The 23,343-nt window shown below is 40.8% G+C and overlaps 1 protein-coding gene across 2 annotated transcripts in view; it reads right to left on the bottom strand.

Annotated features, from left to right (window-relative positions):
* The window catches only part of RAD54L (RAD54 like), a 64,781-nt gene extending 42,320 nt beyond the window's left edge, over window positions 1-22,461 (bottom strand). Inside the window, exons 1-6 of one of the 2 annotated variants that reach the window (XM_053693981.1) lie at window positions 22,305-22,461; window positions 17,007-17,087; window positions 6,297-6,416; window positions 3,252-3,312; window positions 2,470-2,605; window positions 937-1,006 (exon numbers count right to left, since the gene is read on the bottom strand). In XM_053693981.1, coding sequence (XP_053549956.1) covers window positions 937-1,006; window positions 2,470-2,605; window positions 3,252-3,312; window positions 6,297-6,416; window positions 17,007-17,087; window positions 22,305-22,307 — 471 coding nt within the window. In that variant the 5' untranslated portion in view covers window positions 22,308-22,461. The remainder of the gene's footprint in view (window positions 1-936; window positions 1,007-2,469; window positions 2,606-3,251; window positions 3,313-6,296; window positions 6,417-17,006; window positions 17,088-22,304) is intronic. The other variant, XM_053693982.1, reaches the window with a different exon arrangement.
* Between the last annotated feature and the right edge of the window lie 882 nt (window positions 22,462-23,343).

Below are 23,343 nucleotides of genomic sequence, written 5' to 3'. Positions count from 1 at the left end.
AGCAACCATAACATCTCTTTCCCTGACCTTTTTTTTTAAAGCTAGATATCTTATACATGTGGGTTCTGTTAACAAGCTGGGTCTGCCCAGGGGTTGGCCCTCGTCCCAATAATCCATCTCTCTCTCCTCTTACTCTTTCCCTGTAGTTTTGGCACTTTAAACAACTTATGGAGCACTTATCTACTTTCATGTACTTATTCTTATTTGTACTTAAATCAAGAACTAGCAGGATAATACTAAACCAGTAGTTAAACTATAGTATTATTACTTTGCCTATACTGAACCACTTTATATGGACACTATGCTTGACAGTGAGAAACTGTTTTATTTTTCGCTTTAGAATTTTGGTTCTGAAGATACAATAAATATTTACTCTGCGTGTATAACTCCAATACGTTATTTGACTTTTCTTGTACTGTTTCAAGTTTAATAAATACTAATAAAAACATAATTATAAATGAATCTGCTTTTGTAACATTTAGTGTATATTGACTATAAAATATAATTTACCTTTCAACCACTTTATTAAACATATTTAAATGTGACACAAGTAATGAAATCTGAACCTCATATTGCAAATACAAAAATAATAATAAAACTAAGGGATTATAGCTTTAAACAGATTGTTGTGATCCTGCATTTTGTAGGTGGAATGACTAAAAATAAAAATATATGGTGTCCGCAGCCCTTAGAATATAAGATTTACCCCCTTCAAAAAGGACAACACATAAGCCAATGACTATATGAGTATCGCACACGTTTAATAAAAAGGACACAGCTCCTTTTGACTCTGTGCTTATCCAGGTACAAGTGACGATTAGATAGGGCAAACAGTGCATCTCTCCCCTTCTCACCAAGGGCATCTACTTACTACTCCAGACATACACAGAACCACCATAAAACAGTAACTATATGCAAAAAACAAAACATATTTACCTCTCTCTGATGTGGTCTCAGAACCTTTACAAGGACAGGATCAACCACAACATGTACTGGAACTTTATCCCTGAGAAAAAGTTACAAAAACAGAAATTACAATTACAGAGCTACAAAAACACAGAGAACGGCAGTTACAGAGCTGCAATTTACAAACATATCATTACACCAGTAGCAAACAGCAAAAGCCAGCTCGGAAACCTATTACCACTGCATGGACAAGCTGCACAGCCCAACGTTACTATCAGGTACTCTTTTTGCTGGGTACCTTATCCCTTCTTCCTGCAGAAAATTCTAATTAACACACTAGATAAAAAAATTAAAATAAATATTAATTCATTAACACTAAAACGCTCGTTTTTCCAATACTCAAACCCCACTCAACATTTGGGTTGTTTGGAGGAGCCAATAAGGACTTGTTATTGAAGTAAACCAGGCTTGCCACTTGCATTGTTTTGCGGCTCCTTATATTATTACTGCTGAGGCCAATCAGTGACAGATATGTAGCAGGGCTAAGCTTGTGAAGTCTGCTGCGTGTACTTCTAGTTCAAAGAATTAGAAAAACACACAATTTTCATATTTAAATTACAGGAAGAGGGGTCAAAATTCATAGTTAAAGTGTATTCTAAAGTTGTTTTATTGCACATAATTAATCATTTCCTATTACAATCCCAATATGTTTAAAGGGACACTGAACCCAAATTTTTTTATTTCGTGATTCAGATAAAGCAGCAATTTTAAAGGGATACTAACCCCTCATTTTTTCTTTCATGATTCAGATAGAGCATGCAATTTTAAGCAACTTTCTAATTTACTCCTATTATCAATTCTTCTTTGTTCTTATGTTATCTTGATTTGAAAAAGCAGTAATAAAAGGTTAGGAGCCAGCCCATTTTTTAGTTCAGCACCTTGGTAGAGCTGCTGATTGGTTTGCTACATTTAGCCACAAATCAGCAAGTGCTACCCATGTGCTGAACAAAAAATGGCCTGGCTCTAAAGCTTACAGTACTGCTTTTTCAAATCAAGATTGCATGAGAACAAAGAAAAATTTATAATAGGAGTAAATTAGAAAGGTGCTTAAAATCTAATGCTCTATTTGAATCATGAAATAAAAAAATTGGGTTTAGTATCCCTTTAAGCAACTTTCTAATTTACTCCTATTGTCACATTTTCTCCATTCTCCTGGTATCTTTATTTGAAAACCAAGAATGTAACTTTAGATGCTGGCCCATTTTTGGTGATCAACCTGGGTTGTTCTTGCTGATTGGTGGATAAATTCCACCCACCAATAAACAAGTGCTGTCCAGGGTTCTGAACCAAAAATGTGCTGGCTCCTTAGCTTAGATGCCTTCTTTTTCAAATAAAGATAGCAAGAGAACAAAGAAAAAGTGAGAATAGGAGTAAATTAGAAAGTTGCTTAAAATTGCATGCTCTATCTAAATCCCGAAAGAAAAAAAATTGGGTTCAGTGTCCCTTTAACAGATCTTATTGATGTTGGAGAAAAAAAAACAACAATATCCAGAGACCACCTACTTGTCAACTTTAAGCTGATCGTGGGCACTTAGCAGAGGAGGCTCATACAGGACCAAAGCAGCCTCTTCAAAGGGATCATGAAGTGCTCTCCTTACGCCAGCTTTCTTAATGCCCAAAGCTCGCAAGCCCAAACCTCCTAAAGAAAAGAGAGTATATGGAACATGGTGCTAAAAGCTTTACCTACAGTATGTGTATATATATATATATATATATATATATATATATATATATATATATATATATATATATATATATATATATATATATATATATATATATATATATATATATATATATATATATATATATATATATATATATATACACATATACATACACACACATATACATACACATACATACACATATATACATATACACACAGCTTTACAATGACTCTAACACCAGAAATTCTATTTATAAACCATCCGTGTACGTAACTGGCAAATAAAAAGTGCAACATGTGAGCATTTCTCATTACATAAATAGGCTGCACATTACTCACCGCTGGGAGCATACTGTGAGATTATAAATCATCATTACCTTTTATTTAACAAATTTGCCTCTGTCACTTTGCACATTTTTGTTACAGACATTTAAGACATTTTACTTCTAATAAAGGTGTTTTTTTAAATTATACCTATTACAGTTTTTTGAAAGATGTCCTGGTTAAAAGAAATGTTTGTTGCGCCGCTGTTGTGCTTATATACGCTCTGGTTGAATAATACATCTTACAATTACTTTTTTTACATTCAGGAGTAATAAATTAGCGAAAATCCTACCTTTGTAATTTGGAATTGGTACTTTAAAAGGCTTCGACAATATGCTACGGATAAAGGCTTCCTTTAAAAGAAGAACAAAGTGAAGATATTAAAAAATATTCTTGCAATGATATTAAGGTGTCATGTCAACCATTAAAGAAGTAATTGAAAAAAAAGCTGGCAAGGCACATGGTACCAATGTTGAAAGGGAAATAAAACAGTTGTTTTTTATGATTCAGATAAAACATGCAATTTTAAACAACTTTCCAGTTTAATTATTTTATCTAATTTGCTTCATTATCTTGGTATCCTTTGTTGAAAAGCATACTTAGGTAGGTTTAGAAGCAGCAAAGCATTACTGGAAGCTAGCTGCTGATTGGTGGTTGCACATATGCCTCTTGTTATTGGCTCAGCTGATGTGTTCAGCTAGCATCCAGCAATGTATAGCGGCTTCTTCAAAAAAGGATACTAATAGAATAAAGCAAATGTGGTAATATAGAAGTAAATTAGGAAGTTGTTTAAAACTAGACGCTCTGAATGAAGAAAAAACAACAACATTTCGAGTTTTATATCCCTTTAATAAGCTGACTCATGGCACTTTTATAAAGAAGATTTCAGGTTAGATGATAACTAGTGACCTCAACAATTATGAATCAAAAATAGCCATATTAACAGATTGCTGGAACCTGGTGTCTGTTTTTATACTTTTTAAAAAAAATATAAAACACACTGATATTATTGGCTGTTCCCACCATCTTATTTGCCACTATCCAGCACATTATACACAACATGCCAGATACACAGGACGGAGACAGCTGGGCTATAACTGCACCTCAAATGGCCAGAAGCCATTCTACATTACACAGATGGTGTTGATCTGCAAACCGCGGCCGGCTACATAGGAAGAATACAGCAGTCATTATTGGCTTCAGAGCTGGATTTATAACAATATTAAACAGCAATACTACTAAATGACAATATTTTTCTAAGAGAGCAGCGGCACGCTTGCAGACAGCCAACACCAGCTGTTCAATGTCTAGAATTAAATAGCAATTATTAGCTATATCACGCTGATTTGCAAAGTTCATGGAAGAATTAGATGCTTAAAGGGACACGAAACCCAAAAGAATGCTTTCATGATTTAGGTAGAACAGACAATTTTAAACAACTTTCCAGTTTACTTCTATTATCAAATTTGCTTCATTCTCTTGGTATCAATTGTTGAAGGAGAAGCAATGCACTATAGGTTTCTAACTGAACACATAGGTGAGCCAATGACAAAATATATACTATAATATATATATATATATATATATATATACACACACACATTATATATATATATATATATATATATATATATATATATATATATATATATATATATATATATATATATATACATATACATACATACATACATACATACATACAGGTGGCCCTCGTTTTACAACGGTTCAATTTACACCGTTTCAGAATAACAACCTTTTTTTCCAGTCATGTGACTGCTATTGAAAAGCATTGAAAGCAGTGCATTGATTAAAATAGCCAGTAGGTGGAGCTGTCCGCCTGTGTTGCAGCCAAGCAAGCTGAAATTAATCAGTTTAACCAGACCTGAGCTATCGAGCAGATTTCGAAGGAACAAGATCTTCCTGTCTATAAATCAGTCCAGATTGGAATGCATAGAAAGAACTGTTTGCAGAAAAATGCAAGTGAAGTCTGTGTTGGGTGATTATTTTATTAGGTTTATAATGCTGTTTAGCAAATGTTTTTGTTCATTTAACTTAGTTTAATTATATATTCTGTGTTGTGTGATTATTTTATCTGGTTTATAATGCTGTTTAGCATTTAAAGTCTTCATTTCAAAGCTTTAAAAATAATGTATTAGGTGTTACTTATGTCAATTTTGAGAGGGGCCTGAAACCTATCTCCCTCACTTCCCATTGACTTATAGTATAAACTGGGTTTCAATTTACAACAGTTTCGATTTACAACCATTCCTTCTGGAACCTAACCCCGGCGTAAACTGAGGGCTACACATATTTATATATATATATATATATACATACATACATACATACATACATACATACATACATACATACATATACACATACATACATACACACACCAATCGGCAGCTAGAACCTAGGTTCTTTGCTGCTCCTGAGCTTCCTAGCAAAAGGATAACAAGAGAAGGAAGCAAATTAAATAATAGAAGTAAATTGGATAGTTTTTTTTAAAATGGTATGCTCTCTAAATCATGAATGTCTATGATTAATTACTGTCCCTGTAATTCTCTGAGTACAATTATTATAGGTTGGCAAATGATAGATTATCCTATATAATAAAAGGCCAAGTATGTTTGTCCGACGCAGTCATGCGCAATAGAGACTGCGCAAGACAAACATACCTGGTCCTAACCCCTTAACGACTAGCGCTGTAAAGATTGCGCTATTTCTGCATGCCCCACGAGTGTCCCTCTCTGCATCGGTGGTGACGATCGTTGGTGGCGTGGGAGGGTTAGGAGGTAGGCGGGTGGGACCGCTACACTACAGAAAAAAATTTTATGCCAAGAGCGGCAGGGAGGTGGAAGGAGGGCGGGGGAGCAGGTATAGGGGGGATCCTAAAGTGGAGGGGGGAATGAAGGATAAGGAAAGGATCTTGGAGGGGGACATTTTGGCCCGTGTACACAGGCTTTAACAGTAGTTGCGCAATTTTATAGCAGTATGTAGGTATTTTGTTTAAACAGATTTTATATAATATATAGTACTATACTAGATATACTAGACTATACTAGATATACTATAGTACAGCCATGTTGTAGTCTGGTTTTCACTACATCCCAGTACTAACCTGACATGTGCAGTAACTCTCCTTCATGCACCTGCAGCGTAACTTAGATTCCTTAATGGCGCCACCCGGAGGTGCAAGAGCTGTATTTAGTATTTAATGTCTCTTTAATATGCAATTGACAGTTAATCTGCTGTCCCTGTACCTTTAATATTAGCAGCAACCCCCAACCAGGACAAACCCATATTTAAAAGGCAGTGATGCGTCACTCACATGTTGGCGGCTATCAAGGCACAATGGACGATTTGTCAGCTGCGCCAATGGTTTACGGAAAGGTGAGATCCAGCTGTCGCGACTGTCCTGGTCAGTGGCAGAACGTTTTCTTTTTGGGACCTAGAAAAAAAAATATCACATTGTATATTATGAACAGGAGCAGGTATCACTGCAAGTTTAATAAACATAGGCAGTTATAGATCTGCTAATACACAAACCCACATATAAAGCCTGCGTATTACTGCTAATATGTAGAATTTTTAAAAGGGATGCTGTAGTAGAAAACGTACATGCTCTAAATTGCAAAGGGGTTACTCGAATAGTTAAAGTCCTTCTTAGGAGCCGCAGAGAACTGCAGGTCCCAAGAAGGCACAGCTGGTGATTGACTCACCAGTCATGTCTGCAGCTACCAAGTGTGACTAACTATTTGTTTAACCCCTGTGCGTGGGGTTAAAAACAGACTTGCATGATAAGTAATGCCAAAATTAAATGCTCAAATAATTCAGGGCAAGTAAAAATTTGCACTACAACGAACCTTGTTGCCTTGTGGAAGCTATACTTGCTGATCATGGTACTGGGCTACATAAAAATATTCAAAAGAAAAATGAGGTAAACTTTTATTGCTAAAAATTGCAAAATATTCACAAGACTACGGGCTTGATAACCAAAACTCGCTGACATGGAGAGAAATCGCACAACATCTTTGGGCTTTAAATTTGAGCATTAATATTATAATAATTTATTTGTATAGTGCCGCAAAACGCCGTAATGTATGTGTCTCTCCTTCACATGTAGAAGCTGTATAGTGAGATAAACAGCTCTCAAGCTAAAATTTGCATTTCTAAAATTATTTTAGGGACTTCACAATACTGACGAGACATCTTAGATAATCTCACCAGAGCAGAGACCTTTAGATCATCATATCACTATGTAATGAGCAATGTATGTGCCTATGATTAAAGGGATAGTAAACACCAAAAGTGTTATTGTTTAAAAAGATAGATAATCCCTTTATTTGCCATACCCCATTTACATAACCAACACTGTTATAGAAATAAACTTTTTACCTCTGTGACTACCTTGTATCTAAGCTTCTGCTGACTGTATCCTTATCTCAGATCTTTTGACAGACGTGCACTTCAGGAAATTAGGAAATAGATAACACTGTGCATGAGCTCAGTGTTATCTATATGAAACACATGAACTAACACCCTCTAGCTGTGAAAAACTGTCAAATGGAGAGGCGGCCTTCAAGGGCTTAGAAATTAGCATATGAACCTACCTAGGTTTAGCTTTCAACTAAGAATAACAAAAGAACAAAGCAAATTTGATGATAAAAGTAATTTAGAAAGTTGATTAAAATGACATGCCCTATCTGAATCATAAAAGTTTAATTTGGACTTTACTATCCCTTTAAAGGAACATTAAACATTTTTTTTTCTTTCAGATAGAGAACACAATTTAAAAAAAAGTTTGTAATTGACTTCTATTATCAAATTTGGTTCATTTTCTTCTTGTTCTTTGTTGAAGAGATATCTAGATAGGTAGCGTGCACATGTCTAACACTAGATGACAGGAAATAGTGCTGCCATCTAGTGCTCTTGCTAATGTATAACATTAGTACTACATGACAGGAAATAGTGCTGCCATCTAGTGCTCTTGCTAATGTATAACATTAGTACTACATGACAGGAAATAGCGCTGCCATCTAGTGCTCTTGCTAATGTATAACATTAGTACTACATGACAGGAAATAGTGCTGCCATCTAGTGCTCTTGCTAATGTATAACATTATTACTACATGACAGGAAATAGTGCTGCCATCTAGTGCTCTTGCTAATGTATAACATTAGTACTACATGACAGGAAATAGCGCTGCCATCTAGTGCTCTTGTTAATGTATAACATTAGTACTACATGACAAGAAATAGCGCTGCCATCTAGTGCTCTTGCTAATGTATAACATTAGTACTACATGACAAGAAATAGCGCTGCCATCTAGTGCTCTTGCTAATGTATAACATTAGTACTACATGACAGGAAATAGCGCTGCCATCTAGTGGTCTTGTTAATGTATAACATTAGTACTACATGACAGGAAATAGCGCTGCCATCTAGTGCTCTTGTTAATGTATAACATTAGTACTACATGACAGGAAATAGTGCTGCCATCTAGTGCTCTTGTTAATGTATAACATTAGTACGACATGACAGGAAATAGTGCTGCCATCTAGTGCTCTTGTTAATGTATAACATTAGTACTACATGACAGGAAATAGTGCTGCCATCTAGTGCTCTTGTTAATGTATAACATTAGTACTACATGACAGGAAATAGTGCTGCCATCTAGTGCTCTTGTTAATGTATAACATTAGTACTACATGACAGGAAATAGTGCTGCCATCTAGTGCTCTTGCTAATGTATAACATTATTACTACATGACAGGAAATAGTGCTGCCATCTAGTGCTCTTGCTAATGTATAACATTAGTACTACATGTCAGGAAATAGTGCTGCCATCTAGTGCTCTTGCTAATGTATAACATTAGTACTACATGACAGGATATAGTGCTGCCATCTAGTGCTCTTGCTAATGTATAACATTAGTACTACATGACAGGAAATAGTGCTGCCATCTAGTGCTCTTGCTAATGTATAACATTAGTACTATATTACAGGAAATAGTGCTGCCATCTAGTGCTCTTGCTAATGTATAACATTAGTACTGCATGACAGGAAATAGTGCTGCGCTCTAGTGCTCTTGCTAATGTATAACATTATTACTACATGACAGGAAATAGTGCTGCCATCTAGTGCTCTTGCTAATGTATAACATTAGTACTACATGACAGGAAATAGTGCTGCCATCTAGTGCTCTTGCTCATCTATAACATTCTTGTAAAATTGCTACCATATAGTGCTGCAGATACGTGCACGCTCCTGAACTTACCTTCCTGCTTTCAATAACAAGAAAACGACGAAAATTTGATAATAGAAGTAAATTGGAAAGTTTTTTTAAAATTGTATGTTCTATCTGAATAATGAAAGAAATGTTTTGTGTTTTATGTCGCTTTATGTATAGAAGCCTAAACACTACAGCCGAAGATAAACAAAAATTGCCAGCAAAGTGAAGATGTCTCGCTTTGCAAGACGATCAGTTGATAACTCAATGTCACGTGGGGACACTTTTGTGGCAGAAACAATTAAAATAAAGGGACACGAGGGGCGGAGTCTACAGCTGTTGCGGAAGGTCATGTTTTAGAGGAGCTCCCGATTCTCACTAGGTTTTAAAGAATATTTTTCCCCAAAATCGGATTCCTACAGCAGAGTTTTGAACTACATCCTCTTGGGAAACCCTGGGAGAGTTTGTGAACATATCTCACAAAGATAATCCTTCCTATGCTCTTCAGCTAAGCAACGGGGAGACTGACCGCATGGCAGTGAGACCTATGACGTGCTAGGGCTACGCTGCTAGGGCTACTGCACCCCCCCCCCCAGGATTTAAACGATCCTGGGTTATAAGCAGTGAAAAGTGCTGCTCTACCTTTTCTATTTTATTAATAACGGATACTTATTCACTCTAACTAGATTTGAGCTACTAATACTTCTCCCGATAGGCTTGGGCGCCATACTTAAATATTCTATAATTTATAGACATACTGCACAAGGTACAGTGATCCTAGTCTACGATACGTGACAGCTTGAGACTCTGAATAATGGCTTCCTCTGCCTTGCTAGCAGTAGATGGCTGGGAACAGGATCTCACAAAATTAGTATCTGATCACTTTTTGGCATTGGAGGATATATTAGCTCACACAATTCAAAGTGTATGGGGTTTCCCTACAACCCCCAAGAGCGCTGGGACCATACTGGAAAGTGTTAAAAGCCGCAATATAAAGAGCAATGATTTTGAACATCGCCCTCACACCACAAAGGAAATTCCCTACATTTGGGTGAAAGAAAGACCCTTGAATTAGAAGGTCCTTCTTGAACGGAAGTCTCCACAGTGGCAGAGATGACATATCCACCAGATCCGCATACCAAATCCCGCGAGGTCAAGCAGTAGCAATGAGGATCACTGATGTCCTCTCCTGCTTGATCCGAGCAATGACCCGAAGAAGAAGCGCAAAACGGAGGAATTTGGAATGCTAGACTGAAGGTCCAAAGAACCACCACAGCAACTATCAGTTCCGCCTGGGAGTCCCTGGACCTCGACCCAAATCTTGGGAGCTTGGCATTCTGTTGAGATGCCAAGAGGTCTAATTCCGGCTGACCCCACCTGAGAATCAGGCTGGAGAACACTTCCGGATGGAGTTCCCACTCCCCCGGATGAAAGGTCTGCCTGTTCAGAAAATCCACCTCCCAGTTCTCCACCCCTGGGATATGGATCGTCGACAGACAACAAGAATGGGCCTCCACCCACTGAATGATCTTGGTTACCTCTGTCATCGCTAAGGAACTCCTCGTTCCTCCCTGATGATTGATGTAAGCCACTGAAGTTATGTTGTCCAACTGGAATCTCATAAGCTGAACCAAGGCTAACTGAGGCCAGGCCAGAAGAGCATTGAAGATCGCTCTCAGCTTCAGGATGTTTATAGGAAGAACAGACTCCGACTGAGTCCACACTCCCTGAGCCTATTAGGGAACCCTAGAAGGCTGGCGTCTGTTGTCACAATCACCCAAGATGGTATGCGAAAACAGGTTCCCTGGAAAAGATGATCCAGAGACAACCACCATTGAAGAAAATCCCTTGTCTCCTGCTCCAAATGTATTCGAGGAGACAAATCCGCATAATCTCCGTTCCATTACCTGAGCATATTTAACTGCAGAGGTCAGAAATAGAACCAAGCAAAACGGGATGATGCTCATTGCCGCTACCAGCAGCCCGATTACCTCCATGTGCTAAGTCACTGATGGCCGAGGAGTGGACTGAAGAGCTAGACAAGCATTGAAAATCTTAGATTTCCTGACTTCTGTCAGAAAATCTTTATCGATAGGGAATCTATTATGGTTCCCAAGAAAGTTACCCTTGTATTTGGGACTAAGGAACTCTTATCCAAATTTACCTTCCTACTGTGAGATCGCAGGAAGTAAAACGACATATCCGTGTGGAATCTTGCTAGTTGAAAAGATGGCCTCTGGACTAGGATGTCATCCAGATAAGATGCCACTGCAATTCCTCGTAATCGAAGCACCGCCCACAGAGCTACCAGAACCTTTGTGAAATTTCTGGGAACTGTTGAAAGACCGAAAGGAAAAGCCACAAACTGGAAGTGTTTGACCAGAAAGACAAACCTTAGAAACTTTGGCTGATCCCAGTGGATGGGAACATGTAGGTACACGTCCTTTCATCCACTGTTATAACTTAACCCTCTAGGGTCAAATGAAAAATGGAACAAATAGTTTCTATCTTGAAGGACGGTACCCTGAGAAGTTTGCTTAGACTTTTGAGATTTAAAATTTTTCAATACTTAGAGATCCAGAACATCTCAACCCAAGTCTGAGTGAAGAAGGAAAGACTGCCCCCTACAAGATCCAGTCCCGGATCGGGGCATGCTGTCCTTAATTCAACAGCAGGCTTTATGGATTGTATCTCCATGTAGGCTTAGTCTGTTCCTGATTGGAGACAGTAAAGAAAGAACTTCCCTTGAAATTCCAAAAAGAAACGAAAATTGCTCTGTCGTCCTTTTTGTCCGTTTGTTTCTCTTATCCTGCCGGAAAAGATGACCCTTACCACCCAAGATATCTGAGATAATCTCCGACAGGCCAGGTCCCCCCCCCCCCCCAAAAAAAAAGGTCTTCCCATTGTAAGGATAGCCCACAGTTTAGACCAAGAGGATACATCCGCAGACCAAGGTTTTAACCATAAGGCTCTGCGAGCTGGAAAAGAGAAACTCGAAATCTTGGCTCCCAAATTGATGACTTGAAGGGAGACATCCATATAAAGGAATTAGCTAGTTTAAGAGCCTTTATCCTAGCCTGGATTTCATCCAAGGAAGATTCCATCCTCTAAACAATATGCCACCGCACTAGTGACGGTAGCAATGTACCCAGTTGTTGCCTGTAAGCCCTGTTGCACATACATCTTATTGAATAGACCCTCTAACTTCTTTCCATAGGGTCTTTGAAGCCACAACTATCCTCTATGGGAATAGTAGATCTCTTAGCTAAGGTGGAAAATGGCTCCTCCCCCTTGGGAACTGTTTTCCAAGCCTCCTTAATTAATAAATGGAGGTATGTCAGGTTAAACTTGAATGAAATTACTTCAGATAAATGAATTACCGTCTGAGATTTTTTTCCTCAGACACTCCTGAAGAATCTTCCTTTTCAGCTCTCAGGGAAGAGACATTCGGAAAAACGTATTCACTGATGTAACCCATTTCCTTTTGCACCAACCCCGCAACATGGGGAAAAAAATGGCAAAGTAACTCCAGAAGGAGATTGAGGTAAATCGCAGAGCACTGCCTGTGAGGGCTATAACATTGGGACACTTGAGGAGAGATTTGCAGCATAAATTGAACCTTATCAATAGATTCTTAAACAGTATCTGCCTTAAAAAGGAGTTGGCTCAGAAAAAAGTCTATCTGAACAACCTAACATTCAACAACAGAAAAAATTGTGTATTCACATCGGCATCAGGGCATTAACTTTACAAAAAAGATCTATCAGGACCTCTTGTTCAAAAATAAAAAATTATCCAATAAACCGTTTAAATTTTTTTTTTAATTAATTAAACATTTAAAACCGAAAAGATGTTACTGTGTCTTTAAATGTTAAAACGACACATTTTTTCTTGCTTCAAAAACAAATTATAACAAACAGGTGTAATCCTTTACTACACATTTAAAACATAAAAGATGTTACTGTGCCTTTAAATGTTAAAACGTCATATATATTTCTGCATGTAGAGGAAAGGTTAACGGTACTCAAATGTACACATAAACAGTTGTAATCTTTATTAAACATTTATGTCTTTAAATGTTAAAACGTCACATTTATTTCTGCATGTAGAGGAAGTTTAACGGTACTCAAATGTACACATAAACAGATGTAATCTTTTATTTGACATTTAAAAACACAAAAAATTTTACTGTGTCTACAAATGCATTTTATTTCTGCAGACCCAAAACCCCAGATACAGCATAGTAGTGCTGTCCGGTTCTCACACAGTTCACTAACCACTGCCCTTATTCTTCCGTACTAGAAGGAAGTACATGTTGCCAAGAAAAGAGTAGAAGCAGAGTGAGCAAGCCAAATTGGTGCCACTCGAAGCTCCGCCCATCGCAGGCGTTATCAAGGCGAAATCCCCATTATTATAGAAAAGGATCTAATGCCGATAGTAAAATAAACAGACTGAACGCCAAATTGGCGCCACTCGAAGCTCCGCCCATCGTGGGCGTTGTCAAGGCGAAATTCCGGTCGCCATTATTATAGAAAACGGATCTATTGCCGATAGTAAATAAACATACTGAAAGTCTGCAGCCAAAAAGGGTCTGTCCCTTGCTAGCCAGCAACTTAGCCCATCTATAAGCATTCACCTCATATTGAGCGTTTCCTCATTTCTTGCACAGACCCAGAGAAACAAGCTCATAGTGAAAAAAGTCCTAATCTCTCCTCAGCCCCAGTGCCTGTTAATAAGGTGCTGTCTAAATTGTCCTCCTCTACCAATAGGAGTCTCTATGTCCCATAATTTAAAGTGCTCCACTTCTTCTGAGATCTTACCCCAGACCCAGAATAAAAAGTCAGCACTTACCTTTTAATTCTGCCTGACAGCAGGGCAGCTCAGCAGGTGTAAGAGGTCCTCTCCCTCCCATAGCCCTGTGGAAAAAGATAAAGCCTGAGTTATCTTACTTAGGCTATCAGCAATAGGGCAGCAAAATATATGGGAGGCGCAGTGAGAATTATGTCCCACAAGTTCCCATTGCTCAAAAGCCACCAAAGCTCTACTGTAGAGATTGATATGGACTACGGCTACACCCTAGGACAAAGCAGCACAATCTTGCACTACTTTAAAAATAATAAACTCTTGATTGAGGAATCTATATCTAACACCTCACTTTACCTCTTCCTATCACTAACGTAGGCAAAGAGAATGACTGGGGTGGGAGGGAAGGGAGGAGCTATTTAACAGCTCTGCTGTGGTGCTCTTTGCCTCCTCCTGCTGACCAGGAGGTGAATATCTCATTAGTAATTAAGATGATCCGTGGACTCATTGTGTCTTAAAAAAGAAATACACAACCACTTAGCTAAGGTTTCATAGATTAAAAATGATGAAATCTTACCTTAAAATGAAGCTTTAATGTTTAAGAAATGTATACAACAGTTTTCCCTGTAAACAGCTGTAACAGCCGCCCATAGATGTAAGCTGGAGTAACATAATGCATTCCCTCCCTTCCTCCAATGGCGCTGCAGCACTGAACAGCTAATTACAATATTTAAATGAATGCCTCTCCTCGAACTCAGCATGCACAATCTAATGTGTGGGCACTCGCATGCGCAATACATTGTTAATCGCTGATCAAGCGACTCTTCAACGGCATCCGGCGAGATGGTAATGACACGGCGGCTGAAACACCAGGAGAGAATTCCGATATGCACATGCATTGAAAAAATGTTTAAATGCGCAGGCGTGACGCCATATTAGTTCAACCTAGGTAGAACTTGTTAATTCGGCAGCATAATGACTGAAAATAAGGGTTTGGCAGCACATATATTTATTTTCAATTGCAATTTGTATGTAAATGTAAAAAAAATGGCTAATAGGTGTTATTTGAGATATGAGGTTTCCAACAATGGGAAAATAATTTTTGGGTTTACTATCCCTTTAAGAACACGAAGTACAAATTATGTGAACAGCGCATTTCAAGATATCTGAAAAATGAACACTACTTGTTTCGCTCTAAATTTTAACGTGAAGCAAGAGGGGTCTAGTGACACAAAGAGCTAACTTTAGGGGCCCAGCTATACTTAGCATTTCAATACCACTATATTTAGACATAGATAACATTACCAGGTCTGCGTTACCAACAGGGTCAGACCATTTTTAAGGGCATTTCCTTGAAAAGAACGGGTGATTGTTTTAATGAGATGTTGTAAACACAAAAAAAAAAAAAAAAGACATACAGGAACAACAAGTAATTTGAAACACATTAAGACAAAATAAATGTAAATAATACACTACTTGTTTCGCTCTAAATTTTAACGTGAAGCAAGAGGGGTCTAGTGACACAAAGAGCTAACTTTAGGGGCATCATATCTCAATGCTATTTTCAAAATGTGTCTGCTTCTGTAGATAAGCTCATATTTCTGTGTGGTACCAGATGCTGGAAGGTACACACCAATAGTGATATAAGAGGTCTATTGCTGATCTCTCACATTTTTGCAGATCCCACATGGTATAGTTTGCGATTGTCTGTGATGCCCGAAGGGGGCATTGCTGGTTTGGGTGATTAGACGCCTGGTGGAAGCAGTGAGTCTGGTCACATCTGCACTAGAAGAAGGTGCATCTCCCATATCCGAGCACACAGCATATTATTCATATCACACTTTTTTTTATATTCACCCCGTTTTTGTAGTTTTCCTTTTTTGGAAATAATGTATCTGCTGACCGGCCCTGTATCCGCTAGGTTTATCTTATTCACATAATCCCACTGTCTCTCACTGCTATAAAGTGTGTAATGTGTCACTTATACATTCTCTGGTAAAATGTATTATTTTTTTGAGCAATGTGTAAAGACATTAAAGCTCCAGCGAAATGACACTACAGCACCATTTAGAGTGATGTCTCGTACAGCTTAATGCTATAGTTTCATACCTCTATCCTGAAAATGCTTATCTCTCTTATTACAGTAAAGAAAAAGGGCTGCACTGTGCAGGCACCACAAACCTCCAGAGATGGACTCTGCAGAAGTTAGAAGAATAAGAGTAAAAATGCCAAAATTTACAGTAAAGTACAAAGCAGCGGAGCATTTCAACTAACACAAGACGGTCAATGCCAATGTACAATAGTGGAAGGGACATTGTACATTAACATTTTCTTCACATTAATGTGTTCCCAATTGTCAATTTTACCTGCTGGAGTGTATTTGTCAACAAGTATTTATTTACCTTTGTTTTGTCATTTTAAATAGCTGGTTTTGCCTGTAGTACCCACCACCTAGACTGAAAATATGAGTAAACCAATGTATTCTTTGTAGAAAATCTTTGTCAAGGGGAGAAGATAGCACTAAATCATCTGCCAGTGGGGGTTAGCAGAGAGATTTCTGTATCTGAAATAGCTGGTTGGGCCCAGCTATACTTAGCATTTCAATACCACTATATTTAGACATAGATAACATTACCAGGTCTGCGTTACCAACAGGGTCAGACCATTTTTAAGGGCATTTCCTTGAAAAGAACGGGTGATTGTTTTAATGAGATGTTGTAAACACAAAAAAAAAAAAAAAGACATACAGGAACAACAAGTAATTTGAAACACATTAAGACAAAATAAATGTAAATAATACAGTATCCCTTTAAGCAATTTCAAGTACCATTATCAGTGCTTGGGAATGTTACATGGTATCAATACTGGGGTTCTACCAATGTCTAATTTCTGATGTGTAAAAATATTAGTATTCATGGAGATTCATTACTTTTGGACGTTTTACCAAACTAGTGCACAATAAAAACAAGTACACCATGTGGCCTACCCTGTGTTTAGCTACTCACTGTATCGTCACGCCATTCCTCGTCTTCAGATGAGCTACCCGGCTTTCTTTTTCCCAGTTGACTGGGAGCTAAACTCCTTCTCTGTATACAAAAATAGTAATCAAGAAAAAAAGTATTTAAAAATCTATTTTAAAAATTAGGAAAGGCAGCGCACACAATTTTGAGGTTCCAGACATAGAACCGTTTAGAAGCCAGAGAATTATGGAATAAGATTGCTGTAAAAAAGGCAAGCGTGTGATTCTTTATCATTGTACATAAATTGTGACATATAAATACAAATCTAATTTTTTTTTCTGGCAATACATTTATTTTTTTAGAATGCAAATCTTTAATTACAAATACCATTCATTTTTGGAAGTACGATCGTCTTTTTTTGGAATTGCACTTTTGTTTTTGGAAATACAATATGATTTTTCTTTTGGAAGTACAATTCTTTTTTTTTGGGGGGGGAATTACACGTCTAGCATGTGTCAAAATTAAATCTAGTTCCCATTTTGTTAAAGGCCTTGGAAGTAGCTAGTCTTTTGCTTTCAATTAAATGTGGAGAAATGACTGACAATCCCAGTACATCAACATCTTATGTAAACTTTAGGACGTTTAGCATGTAACATACAACATGGCTTAACGTGCCAGAAGTGATTATTCTCATTTTACCATACAACACAATACAGGGGAATATTGATTTTGTTGTTTTAATTAAAGTTTTTATGGTAGCAGCAAAAACTCACTGTAGCACGTGGTCTTCTTTCAGAGTATGTTTTTATGCTTTACCATACAACATGCTTTAACACGACCAAAGTGCTTATTCTGCCTTGTTTTAGAATAATAATGTACTAAGGAATATTGATTTTGATGATTTAATCACAGCTTTTCTTCTCAACATTTAATTGAAAGCAAAAGAGCAGATACTTCCCAGCAGGGATAGGTACAGACAAAGGCTGTGGCAGACATTTTCTAAAGTACAGTCCTTCCTTAGTGAAGGACACCAAGGTACATTTGAAATTAAAAACATTATTTGATAGTGCTTGGTGTTATTATACTGATGCAGATACCACTGATCCTATAACCAGCCCTCCTCTGGCTATACCCATGTGTCAGTGTCACTACTGTGTCATTATGTAGTGCTGGGTGTTATACTGATGCAGATACCACTGACCCTATAACCAGCCCTCCTCTGGCTATACCCATGTGCCAGTGTCACTACTGTGTCATTATATAGTGCTGGGTGTTATTATACTGATGCAGATACCACTGATCCTATAACCAGCTCTTGTCTGGCTATACCCATGAGCCAGTGTAACTACTGTGTCATTATATAGTGCTGGGTGTTATTATACTGATGCATATACCACTGATCCTATAACCAGCCCTCCTCTGGCTATACCCATGTGCCAGTGTCACTACTGTGTCATTAAATAGTGCTGGGTGTTATTATACTGATGCAGATACCACTGATCCTATAACCAGCCCTCCTCTGGCTATACCCATGTGCCAGTGTCACTACTGTGTCATATAGCGCTGGGTGTTATTATACTGATGCAGATACCACTGATCCTATAACCAGCCCTCCTCTGACTATACCCATGTGCCAGTGTCACTACTGTGTCATTATATAGTGCTGGGTGTTATAATGATGCAGATACCACTGATCCTATAACCAGCCCTTGTCTGGCTATACATGTGCCAGTGTAACTACCAAGTCTTTGTACAGAGCTGGTTTTATTATACAGATGCAGATACACATCCAGTATTTCACCCAGGCTTTATTTATTCCATAACTTATCACCCAATATTAGCAATCTCTTGACAAGCCACTAACTTTATTCACACTACATATTTTTTTTTTTATTCCTATTATTTAATCAGAAAGAAAAGTTATACTAAGGTTGTCGGGGACACTGCAAGGGCTAGTCACAGACACCAGTGTATGTGTACGGACACCTTGCCTATCCCCGCTTCCCAGGCAAACTACTGAAGTGAATGCTGTGACATCACAAGTCCTTTAGCAAAATGGGAACTAGATTATTATTTTTTTGACAGTGTTTCAACACATACTGGAAGTGTAATTCCAAAAAAAACAATTTTATTCGTATAATGTACAATGATAAAGAATTACGCACGCTTACCTTTTTGTCAGAAATCTTATCCCATAGAAAATAACCTCACCCAGGGTATGCAGACACAGGTCTCACCAAGCCCAGCTATGGTCACTCAGGCCAGCTTGATCACACAATATAATAGTCAGAGTTTGGTCTCATACCGGATCTATCACACTGTGTTGCACATGCAGGTCTCACTATGCTCAGTCGGGAGGGGGGGTATGTCACTAACACAGTGTATCTCACTGTGGTCACTAAGGCAGGCTCTGTTGCATGTATCATATTACATATCCAACGCAATAACATCTCTCACACACAAAGGTCTCCCTGTGGTCTCTCATGGTGGGTGTGTCACTGTGCCATACCATATCTCAGTGTGGTCACTCAAGCCAGCTCTATCGCTTGTATCACACTCAAATCTCACTGTGGCCACTCAAGTCTGGTCTGTCACAACATATCACACTTGGGTCTATGGCCACTCAAGTCTGTTGATCCCACTAGGATCACTCATGGTGAGACCTGGGTGTGACTGAGGCTGGCTATAAAACACACACAGGTCTCACCGTGGTCCCCGAGGCTGGGTCTGTCCCACCCAGGTCTGACCATAGGTCCCTGAGGCTGGGTCTGTCCCACCCAGGTCTGACCATAGGTCCCTGAGGCTGGGTCTGTCCCACCCAGGTCTGACCATAGGTCCCTGAGGCTGGGTCTGTCCCACCCAGGTCTCACCATAGGTCACTGAGGCTGGTTCTGTCACACCCAGGTCTCACCATAGGTCACTGAGGCTGGCTCTGTCACACCCAGGTCTCACCATAGGTCACTAAAGCTGGCTCTGTCACACCCAGGTCTCACCATGGTCACTGAGGCTGGATCTGTCACACCAGGTCACTCAGGCTGAGTCTGGCACATCTTATCGCATACAGGTCTCACCATGGTCACCGAGGCTGGGTCTTATCACACAAAGTTCTCCCATGGTAACTGAAACTGGCTCTGTCACACTTTATCACACTAGGTCTCACCATGGTCACTGAGGCTGGGTATATTACATACATGTCTCACCATGGTCACTGAGAGTGGGTCTGTCACACACAGGTATCACCATGGTCACTAAATCTGGGTATATCCCACACAGGTGTCACTAAGGCCGAGTTTGTCACACCCTAGTCACTGAGGCTGGGTCTGTCCCACCCAGGTCTGACCATAGGTCCCCGAGGCTGGGTCTGTCCCACCCAGGTCTGACCATAGGTCCCCGAGGCTGGGTCTGTCCCACCCAGGTCTGACCATAGGTCCCCGAGGCTGGGTCTGTCCCACCCAGGTCTGACCATAGGTCCCCGAGGCTGGGTCTGTCCCACCCAGGTCTGACCATAGGTCCCCGAGGCTGGGTCTGTCCCACCCAGGTCTGACCATAGGTCCCCGAGGCTGGGTCTGTCCCACCCAGGTCTGACCATAGGTCCCCGAGGCTGGGTCTGTCCCACCCAGGTCTGACCATAGGTCCCCGAGGCTGGGTCTGTCCCACCCAGGTCTGACCATAGGTCCCCGAGGCTGGGTCTGTCCCACCCAGGTCTGACCATAGGTCCCCGAGGCTGGGTCTGTCCCACCCAGGTCTGACCATAGGTCCCCGAGGCTGGGTCTGTCCCACCCAGGTCTGACCATAGGTCCCCGAGGCTGGGTCTGTCCCACCCAGGTCTGACCATAGGTCCCCGAGGCTGGGTCTGTCCCACCCAGGTCTGACCATAGGTCCCCGAGGCTGGGTCTGTCCCACCCAGGTCTGACCATAGGTCCCCGAGGCTGGGTCTGTCCCACCCAGGTCTGACCATAGGTCCCCGAGGCTGGGTCTGTCCCACCCAGGTCTGACCATAGGTCCCCGAGGCTGGGTCTGTCCCACCCAGGTCTGACCATAGGTCCCCGAGGCTGGGTCTGTCCCACCCAGGTCTGACCATAGGTCCCCGAGGCTGGGTCTGTCCCACCCAGGTCTGACCATAGGTCCCCGAGGCTGGGTCTGTCCCACCCAGGTCTGACCATAGGTCCCCGAGGCTGGGTCTGTCCCACCCAGGTCTGACCATAGGTCCCCGAGGCTGGGTCTGTCCCACCCAGGTCTGACCATAGGTCCCCGAGGCTGGGTCTGTCCCACCCAGGTCTCACCATAGGTCCCCGAGGCTGGGTCTGTCCCACCCAGGTCTCACCATAGGTCCCCGAGGCTGGGTCTGTCCCACCCAGGTCTCACCATAGGTCCCCGAGGCTGGGTCTGTCCCACCCAGGTCTCACCATAGGTCCCCGAGGCTGGGTCTGTCCCACCCAGGTTTCACCATAGGTCCCCGAGGCTGGGTCTGTCCCACCCAGGTCTCACCATAGGTCCCCGAGGCTGGGTCTGTCCCACCCAGGTCTCACCATAGGTCACTGAGGCTGAGTATGTCCCACCCAGGTCTCACCATAGGTCACTGAGGCTGGGTATGTCACACCCAGGACTGACCATAGGTCACCGAGGCTGGTTCTGTCACACCCAGGTCTCACCGTAGGTCACTGAGGCTGGTTCTGTCACACCCAGATCACTCAGGCTGGGTATGTCACACCCAGGTCTCACCATGGTCCCTGAGGCTGGTTCTGTCACACCCAGGTCTCACCATAGGTCACTGAGGCTGGTTCTGTCACACCCAGGTCTCACCATAGGTCACTGAGGCTGGTTCTGTCACACCCAGGTCTCACCATAGGTCACTGAGGCTGGTTCTGTCACACCCAGGTCTCACCATAGGTCACTGAGGCTGGTTCTGTCTCACCATAGGTCACTAAAGCTGGCTCTGTCACACCCAGGTCTCACCATGGTCACTGAGGCTGGATCTGTCACACCAGGTCACTCAGGCTGAGTATGGCACATCTTATCGCATACAGGTCTCACCATGGTCCCCGAGGCTGGGTCTTATCACACAAAGTTCTCCCATGGTAACTGAAACTGGCTCTGTCACACTTTATCACACTAGGTCTCACCATGGTCACTGAGGCTGGGTATATTACATACATGTCTCACCATGGTCACTGAGAGTGGGTCTGTCACACACAGGTATCACCATGGTCACTAAATCTGGGTATATCCCACACAGGTGTCACTAAGGCTGAGTTTGTCACACCGTGGCCACTGAGGTTGGGTCTGTCACACACAGTTGTCACCGTAGTCACGGAGGCTGGTTCTGTCACACACAGGTCTCACCATGGTCACTGATGCTGGTTCTGTCACACACAGGTCTCACCATGGTAACTCAAGCCGCACACAACCCCGATGAGCAGTAACATGTCTCTAGGCAAGGGCCCGGCGGCTTCCGCTGCCATCAGACATTTAGCACCAACTCCATATTCAAGGTTCCCGGGACGAGAGATGTATAGGTCCACAAGCATCCAATCTCCGCTTAGCTTAGTGCATTATGGGAATTGTAGTCCTACTCTGCCGCTCATGTTCAACCAACTAGAAGTTCAGATATAACTAGAACTACAAGTCCCAATAATGCAACGCTCTGGGGTAACGCCTTTTTCTGATCTGTTACCATAGAAACGAATCTGCAGCTGTATGGTTTCGGGCAAATGAGCGGGAGAGAGAGTTAGGCGAAAGGATCACCGACCGAGCACACTACTGTGCGTGTGCACGCGCATATCTGTACCCGGTGTGTGACTCTCCCTGTGACATAAATAATTTCTATTTTAATGTTTTGTCCAAGTGATTTGTGCATCGAAATTACACACCCCAGGCTCACCATGCTACATGCTGGATAGATAGATCACTGGCCCTAATTCAGCTGTGGCAATCAGAACTGTGTTAAGAGCATGTTTGTGAACTTCAAAAGAATGCAGAATATACTAAAAAAAGACCGTTTAGATTATTTTAAAACGATTATTTTGTGTGCTGATAAAAATATTGTATAATTTTAACTGCTATACATAGGTATATATATATATATATACCTATCTTCTTTTTGCTAAAAACAATGGCCACTATTGTATACTTGTCTTACTTGACCTGTCTGCTGCTTTTGACACTGTTGACCATCCCCTCCTCCTACAGACTCTCAGCTCCCTTGGACTCTGTGACATTGCCCTCTCCTGGATCCACTCTTATCGCTCTAATAGGTACTTTTCTGTGTCATTTGCTGGCGACTCCTCTCCATTGCCTCTGTCTGTTGGAGTACCTCAAGGCTCTGTTCTAGGCCCTCTACTCTTCTCTATTTATACTTCCTCACTGGGTGAACTTATCAGTA

This window comes from Bombina bombina, chromosome 10 (genome assembly GCF_027579735.1).
Source record: "Bombina bombina isolate aBomBom1 chromosome 10, aBomBom1.pri, whole genome shotgun sequence".
In the NCBI taxonomy this organism is placed as follows: Eukaryota; Metazoa; Chordata; class Amphibia; order Anura; family Bombinatoridae; genus Bombina; species Bombina bombina.
Note: the sequence above shows the minus strand (reverse complement) of the source record. Positions and strands in the feature narration are given on the sequence as shown.